Raw genomic sequence first — 8,378 nt, forward strand, 5'->3', positions numbered from 1 at the left:
TATATATATATATATATATATATATATATATATATATCATTATCAAAGATTATCCATTTAAATTGTCTTAATCAAGTGTTCAAGTTTTTTATTAAAATGACCCGAATATTCCTTCTAGAATTCATAAATAAGTTAAGTTTTATGTAGTTGATGATGACTTTGAGCAAGAGAATTCCATAACTTAGAAAATATTGAAAATTGATCAACCACCTTAAGAATTCTCCTATAAGAAATTTTAAATATGTAGTTGACATCCCCCATCTCCCATTCGCCGCCAACCGCCATCGATCAGAGCCGGCTTCCATTGTTGCCCATCTTCTATAGCCTACTATCAGCTAACACAAATACTTATCACCATTTATCCAACATTATTATGTCGAATACGTATATGGCATGCATTTGTCCAACATGCATCTGAAGCGTATTGAACTTTGCCATTTACATATCAAACTAAAAAGTTCAAAAAATACACGTGACACAATTAAACTGTATATTACAGAATAAAGTTAATATAAGAGCTATTATCCTCTTTTATTTTAATATATTTTACTTACCTAATTTAATAGTTATTTAATATTAATTTAATTTCCCTAATCAGCTACAATTTTCTTCTAATATTTCTACTTTAATATGTTTCATATGAATATTAATATTCATACTTTCAAATAACTTTAATAATATTTTATTTCATCATATAATTATGTTTTTTTACGAGTAGCATTTGCATACATATCAATAGTAATTAGTTGTCGCTTTTAAAAAATAATCGGCGTAATAACAACGACCTTAAATCTCGATCATACCCGTGTCAATGCCGGCAGTGTTATTTTATTTTCCCGAGAAACTGCAACACCCATCTTTGCGGTCGCTTTTAAAAAATAATCGGCGTAATAACAACGATCTTAAATCTCGATCATACCCGTGTCAATGCCGGCAATTTTATTTTATTTTCCCGGGGAACTACAACACCCATCTTTGCAAGGATTATTTATGATGACCCGTGAAAGTCAGTTCCTTAAGTCGACTTTTTCGACAAAGCCAATTTCAATTTACTTAGCACTGAAAACCTTTTATTCCATTCGGCTTCTTGTTCTCAGAATCAGGCGGGCTCTTACATCACTGCTTGCTTCATCCTTAATTGTTCACGCTACAGTCAACATAAGCCAAAAAATACAAAAAAAATGGGGACATTTACATACCTAACACCCATTTCTTATGTATTTACATTTTCAGGTGGCATATGAGTAAAAGTTAATATTTAGGGGTAGACATGCAAATACAAAGAAACTGAGTGACATGAACGTAAATCTTCCAAAAGAATATTCACGGGAAAGAAGCATTAACTCACCGCTTAATCCCATGATATGCTTTACATGGTGGAGCTGCCTCAAATTCAGTTGTGCTGCCACTAGAAACTTGAAAATGATAACCAACTGGAAGGTTTGATGGTGCTTTTAACAAATATTATTAATTAGAATTGAACATGAGTTTAATTCAATAATCGAACACTGGGCCTTACCCCCACCAATGCCTCACCACCTGCCACGTGGTTTTATAAAAGTATTAAAATAATCTGTAATTATTTTAAAATTAAATTAAAATGATGACATTTAAATAGTCAAGGACTATTTTGACATGTACACATTTGTATATAAATTCGCCGCTCTTGCATCCACTAAGCAGAGAGCATGCATGGCTGAAATTGACAAAAAGAGCCATGAGATGACAGAGAAGAGAAGCTTGGATAAGTTATACTGATTTTAAGGCAAGCCATTTTGAGAACCAATTTGAAAGAGGGATACAGTTGTAGCTAAATTCTACATAAACGAAGAACAAAACTGGTTTCAACGATCAAAATAGCTCCACGTACGATCCTTCTTTGCAGGAAACTAATGAAATGATAGTTGGGAAAACGTGACACCGTATAATGCTCATGCAGCATTCCTACTTTGCTTTTTCCAGCTCTTATAGAGCTATTAAAATGGCTCCATATACCCATCTTGTCTCAAGCCACCGTAATAATATTGAAAGTAAGAGAGAATCTATTCATCTTGTTTTACTGGTTGTTACATTGTCTTCTTTTTCAGCTGGACATCTATAAGAGAAAGGAAGGCAAGAAGAGATAAGAGAGCTTCCTTAAAAGCTTTACTGGTTATAATGGAGGTCGGGGAGTTAGGGAGGATAAGTAGCCTAAGACTAGGCAGCTCAAGAATTTGGGCACGAGATGATGCCTTCTCTAAATCCTCAAATGAAGAAGACGATCTTGAGGCCCTCAAATGGGCAGCACTCGAAAAGCTTCCAACCTACAGCCGCCTGCAGAAGGGTATACTTCACATGGAAGAAGGATATAAAGAAGTTGATATAGAAAACCTTGCACCTGAACAGAGAAGGCAATTGTTACAGAGACTAGTAAGAGTTACAGAGGAAGATCATGAGAGACTGTTGCTGAAGCTTAAGAACCGCATTGATAGGTAAATTTTATCAGACACTCGTAAGATTAGGTAGAATTTCTGATTAATGCTGCAGAATTTTTTGTAAAATCGGTTGCATGGGTTTCTTTCAGTGTTGGAATTGAGCTACCCACCATAGAAGTGCGTTACGAGCACCTCAGAGTTGAAGCAGAAGCATATGTGGGGAATAGAGGATTGCCATCTTTTGTGAATTTTTTTTTCAATGTCCTCGAGGTAATCATAAAATATGATCAGAAAACACTGGAGAAGAAGGAATACATAATCTCATGATCAAAATGCTAAATTTAATATGTCTTCTTGGTGAACCAGGGCTTTGCCAATTACGTCCATATATTACCAAGCAGGAAGAAAAAGTTAACCATCCTTAATGATGTTAGTGGAATCATCAAGCCTCGAAGGTATTGCTATAGTTTCTAGCTACATAGATGAACTGGAAACGTAGTGTCATTTCTCCTTTTGATGAAGTTATATTTTGAAAATTGCAGGATGACTCTACTCCTAGGACCTCCAGCATCAGGAAAGACCACTTTTTTGCTGGCGCTGGCAGGGAAGTTGGGCTCCGATATGAAGGTGATTATAATTTCCCTTTTCCATCAACCCTTTATACCAACATATTAACATCATGTATGATTCTCTTTGGCGGGAGGAAAGATTTCAGGAACAGTAACTTACAATGGTCATCAAATGGAGGAATTTGTGCCCCAAAAAACATCTGCCTATATTAGTCAGCACGACCTCCATCTTGGGGAGATGACCGTTCGTGAAACCTTAGAATTCTCTGCAAGATGTCAGGGAGTTGGTGCCCGTTATGGTGAGCATAATTACTATATCTAAGCAATCAGAAAAGGATATTTAGACATTTTGTTCAAACGGTAGAAAAATGGTTAATCTATCTGTGCAAAAATCTGTAGACATGTTGGCAGAACTAGCAAGAAGAGAGAAGGAAGCACGCATAAAGCCAGACCCAGATATTGATGTATTTATGAAGGTGAGGAAAAAAAATCCATCTTTCATTTTTATGTATGTATAATGATAAAATTTTCGCACTGTAAATCAAGCTAATCTTTCATTTTTATGTATGTATAATGATAAAATTTTTGCACTGTAAATCAAGCTAACTTTCATAAACTACAGGCAACTTTAATTGAGCACCAAAGGGCCAGCATAATCACCGATTACACATTGAAGGTACATACAAATAACTGTACTAGAGGGACTAATTTTAAGTCCTTGTTCAGGAAGCACAAATAAAATAAAATCATTGAAGGTACATACAAATAACTGTACTAGAGGGATTAATTTTATGTCCCTGTTCAGGAAGCACAAATAAAAATAAAAACAGAAACATATTTGCTGGCAGGAAAAGTAATTTTTTTTTACAGCTTTTAGATTTGGAAGTTTGTGCTGATACCATGGTCGGAGATAACCTGAGGAGAGGCATTTCAGGTGGACAAAAGAAACGACTCACGACAGGTAAATCCAGTCATGATATAAGCCTCTGAGAAAATAACTTCTCAATCTCACGGATGTAATATGTATAACTGTATCCTTGCTTTGATTTGCCTCTATGTTTATGTGAAACATTCAATCTGTGATACAGGTGAAATGATTGTTGGGCCGAGTAAAGTTTTATTCATGGATGAGATATCCACTGGTCTTGACAGCTCAACAACTTTCCAGATTGTGAACTCTTTAAAACATTCTATTCACATACTAGATGGCACAGCAGTCATCTCCTTGCTCCAGCCAGCACCTGAGACTTTCGCCCTCTTTGATGACATAATTCTTCTCTCAGAAGGTCAGGCTGTGTACCAGGGTCCTCGAGAGCATGTCCTAGATTTCTTTGAGGCAATGGGCTTCAAATGCCCGGAGAGAAAAGGGATAGCAGACTTCTTGCAGGAAGTAGGTTCCAAATTAGTAGCACACAGACTACAAAAACTTCAAATAAAATGATAACAAAAATCTAATTGGCTTTCAGGTCACTTCAAGGAAAGATCAACAACAATACTGGGCACGCCATGAGGAACCTTACAGATTTGTGAGTGTAAAGGAGTTTAGCGAGGCATTTCAATCATTCCACGTTGGTGAGAAACTGGAGAACGAGCTCTCAGTCTCATTTGACAAGTGCAAAAGCCATCCTGCTGCTCTGACAACTTCAAAATATGGTGTCAATAGAATAGAGTTACTAAAAATATGTATATCAAGAGAATGGTTGCTGATGACGCGCAACTCTTTTGTCTATTGTTTCAGAGCATGTCAAGTAAGTGGCATTTCCAACCATGCTTAATATTTTCATCTGATTTAACGTATACCAACTAACATGTAGCTCTCCCAACAGCTAACAATAATGTCAATCGTTGTTATGACACTCTTCTTAAGGACAAACATGCATCGTGATTCAGTTGCCAGTGGGGGTATTTACATGGGTGCACTCTTCTTCTCAATAGTTATGATCATGTTTAATGGATTTTCAGACCTTGCCTTGACGATTGTGAAGCTCCCGGTGTTCTACAAACAAAGGGACTGCCTCTTTTATCCAGCATGGACCTATGCACTTCCATCATGGATACTAAAGGTTCCGATTTCATTCATTGAAGTTGGAGTTTGGGTGTTTCTCACTTATTATGTGATAGGATTCGATCCGAATGTTGAAAGGTGGAGCAATGTCACATCCATGTTTAGACAAGGATTTGATCAATCTTTACAAATGTGGCACTTATTAAACTAACGGAATAAGACAATTTCCATGCAGGCTTTTTAAACAGTATTTGCTGCTCCTAATTGTCAACCAAATGGCATCCGGACTATTCCGTCTCCTAGCTGCATTAGGGAGAGAGATGATTATTGCAAATACATTTGGATCATTCTCTTTGCTTGTGATTTTGATTTTGGGTGGTTTCATTCTATCACATGGTACATGCAGTCTACCAATTCTTTATTTAATAGTAATTCTAGTTTAAGCCAATTTCCTCACTAGTTAGTGCTATTTTAATGGCTTCTATATTGATCCAACCATTTTGATTTAAACCTTTGGCAGATAATATAAAGAAATGGTGGATTTGGGGTTACTGGATATCACCTTTGATGTATGCGCAGAATGCCATCACAACCAATGAGCTCCTTGCGAAGAGTTGGAAGCATGTAAGATGATGACTGCATTTGCACATGGTAGCTACAATAGTTCCATTTGTCCAACATTGAAAAAATAATGTACTTAACATCTATAGAAGTGTCGATTTTCTGAAAAATGAAAATAATAAAGGAACTATTTTAGTCAGAAATATTCCTAACGAGTTTTTTAAATCTAATTGTGCTTCTTTCTATGTTAACATAAACTAATAAATTTGCTAAAAATATAGACAACACAGTTTTATCTAATACACTGGACAAGGCAAATTCAATCAAACTGAAAATTTAAACCAAGAAGTCATTTACATAAAGATTTTGTCCTATTACACTATCAAAGATGGAAGAAGATTGACACAAAAAAGGAAATAATGTTTCCATCATTTAATGGATAAGCTTAAAAACAACTTTTGTTGATGTTAAGCACTAATCTCTTATGTTTGATAATGGGGCCATAGACTCTTCCGGGATCATCAGAACCACTTGGAGTGACTGTATTGAAGTCACGTGGAATTTTCCCTGAAGCAAAATGGTACTGGATTGGCCTGGGTGCATTGACTGGATATATATTCCTCTTCAATTTCCTCTTTGCCGTAGCTCTCACCTATTTGAAACGTGAGTTTTTTCACCCATAATAGCTGGCACCTCTATAATCATATCATGATCTTAGAACTTAAATGATTAAATAAATAGACTAAATAACATTTTCTAAGAAAATCACAGCATTTGGGAAAGCTCAGCCAACAATATCTGAAGAAAGTCTGAAGGAGAAGCAGGCAAACATAACAAAAGTAACAGACCAATCATTAATAGGAGATAATAGGCCTGATGGTCAGTTCCAACCCAAGGGTAATTATTATGTCCAAGGTGCTTCTACTCTATCCCATCTCAGCAAAGCATTTTTCTAATAGAAAGTGCTAAAAAATTTGCAGCCATGCCCAAAGAAGTTGACATTGAAGTCCATGAAAAAAAGAAAGGAATGGTCCTTCCTTTTGCACCGCTATCCATGGCCTTTGACAATGTAAGGTACTCAGTGGACATGCCAAAGGTAATTCTACATAATGTTCTATTTTCCGTTTTCTAGCAAAAGCTTGACCAAGTATTTTTGTTTACAAAAAGAACCCTTTATTTTCAGGAAATGAAGGCAAAAGGCATTCAAGAAGATCGTTTAGAGCTTCTAAAGGGCGTAAGTGGATCATTTCGCCCAGGGGTGCTGACAGCATTGATGGGCGTTAGTGGTGCAGGGAAGACTACATTAATGGATGTTTTGGCTGGAAGAAAAACAGGTGGATATATAGATGGAAGCATATTTGTAAATGGATATCCAAAAAATCAGGAAACTTTCGCTCGAATATCAGGTTACTGCGAACAAAATGATATTCATTCCCCCCACGTGACAGTTTACGAGTCTCTTGTATATTCAGCATGGCTTCGGTTGCCTACTGAGGTTGATTCTGCAACAAGAAAGGTACTTTCAACGAATAGTATGATGTTCCCTCCTTAAACGCACTGATAAAGTGTTTGTTAACAGATGTTCATAGAAGAGGTGATGGAGCTTGTTGAACTTACAACATTAAGGGAAGCATTAGTGGGGTTGCCAGGTATAAATGGATTATCAACCGAGCAACGAAAGAGACTGACGATTGCTGTTGAGCTTGTTGCTAATCCCTCGATTATTTTCATGGATGAGCCTACCTCCGGACTTGATGCTCGTGCTGCTGCTATTGTAATGAGGACGGTGAGGAACACTGTTGATACTGGGAGAACGGTCGTCTGTACCATTCATCAGCCTAGCATTGATATATTTGAAGCTTTTGATGAGGTAAGAGATTAAGCTGATACAAGTATAATTGAATATCTCCCTGTTTTGGTCAGCTGCCTAAGTGCATATTGCAGTAATGTATTTTCTATCTGACTGCAGCTCTTCCTGATGAAGAGAGGCGGGCAAGAGATATATGTTGGTCCGCTGGGACACCATTCTTGTCATCTAATAACTTACTTTGAGGTGAGTAAAGGAAGCATTGTGCCTGTGCAAGATGTCCTAAGCCAATGGTTGAAGATTAACACTGGCAACTTTTATTAGGGAATTGAAGGTGTAAATAAGGTTAAAGATGGCTATAATCCTGCAACATGGATGTTAGAAGTTACCACAGTAGCCCAAGAAGAAATCCTGGGGCTGGATTTTAGTGAGGTCTATAAGAATTCTGAATTGTTTCAGTAAGTAGCCTGCCTAAACTTTCCAAAAAAAAGATACCTTTAGCTCTCAGATTTGAGCTGTTCTATGACTAAGCAATGGTTTCATGTTGCAATGCAGAAGGAATAAATGTTTGATCAAGGAACTTAGCACACCACCTCCTGGTGCAATTGACCTCCACTTCGCCACACAGTACTCTCAGTCCTTCAGCACACAATGCATGGCTTGCCTTTGGAAACAAAGGCTTTCATATTGGAGAAATACTTCATATACTGCAGTGAGGTTTCTATTCACATTGATTATTGCCCTGTTGTTTGGTACGATGTTCTGGGACCTTGGTAAACGAAAGTAAGTTTGTGCTAGTTTTGATGAAACTGAAATGTGCTCTATGCCTACTCCATCTTGTCAAAAGAAACAAAATATAATGCATTATATCTTAAATAACTTTATGTCACAGGGATAAACAACAAGATCTATTCAATGCCATGGGATCCATGTATTCTTCCGTACTTTTCCTGGGAGTTTCAAATTCTTCCACTGTTCAGCCAGTTGTTGCCGTCGAAAGAACAGTATTTTACAGGGAAAGA

General features: G+C 36.9%; 1 protein-coding gene across 1 annotated transcript in view; it reads left to right on the top strand.

The window, feature by feature from the left end:
- The window catches only part of LOC110029970 (ABC transporter G family member 36-like), a 13,870-nt gene that overhangs the window by 4,464 nt on the left and 1,028 nt on the right, over positions 1 to 8,378 (top strand). The window contains exons 2-23 of the mRNA XM_020732485.1: positions 2,088 to 2,471; positions 2,564 to 2,684; positions 2,781 to 2,869; positions 2,957 to 3,041; positions 3,123 to 3,282; positions 3,383 to 3,459; positions 3,606 to 3,659; positions 3,854 to 3,944; positions 4,072 to 4,373; positions 4,450 to 4,731; positions 4,810 to 5,126; positions 5,224 to 5,384; positions 5,509 to 5,612; positions 6,056 to 6,212; positions 6,321 to 6,446; positions 6,530 to 6,645; positions 6,733 to 7,065; positions 7,129 to 7,419; positions 7,519 to 7,602; positions 7,681 to 7,814; positions 7,912 to 8,139; positions 8,249 to 8,378. Coding sequence (XP_020588144.1) covers positions 2,088 to 2,471; positions 2,564 to 2,684; positions 2,781 to 2,869; positions 2,957 to 3,041; positions 3,123 to 3,282; positions 3,383 to 3,459; positions 3,606 to 3,659; positions 3,854 to 3,944; positions 4,072 to 4,373; positions 4,450 to 4,731; positions 4,810 to 5,126; positions 5,224 to 5,384; positions 5,509 to 5,612; positions 6,056 to 6,212; positions 6,321 to 6,446; positions 6,530 to 6,645; positions 6,733 to 7,065; positions 7,129 to 7,419; positions 7,519 to 7,602; positions 7,681 to 7,814; positions 7,912 to 8,139; positions 8,249 to 8,378 — 3,826 coding nt within the window. The remainder of the gene's footprint in view (positions 1 to 2,087; positions 2,472 to 2,563; positions 2,685 to 2,780; positions 2,870 to 2,956; positions 3,042 to 3,122; positions 3,283 to 3,382; positions 3,460 to 3,605; positions 3,660 to 3,853; positions 3,945 to 4,071; positions 4,374 to 4,449; positions 4,732 to 4,809; positions 5,127 to 5,223; positions 5,385 to 5,508; positions 5,613 to 6,055; positions 6,213 to 6,320; positions 6,447 to 6,529; positions 6,646 to 6,732; positions 7,066 to 7,128; positions 7,420 to 7,518; positions 7,603 to 7,680; positions 7,815 to 7,911; positions 8,140 to 8,248) is intronic.

The sequence above is a fragment of the Phalaenopsis equestris genome, unplaced genomic scaffold (assembly GCF_001263595.1).
Source record: "Phalaenopsis equestris unplaced genomic scaffold, ASM126359v1 Scaffold000618, whole genome shotgun sequence".
Classification (NCBI taxonomy): domain Eukaryota; kingdom Viridiplantae; phylum Streptophyta; class Magnoliopsida; order Asparagales; family Orchidaceae; genus Phalaenopsis; species Phalaenopsis equestris.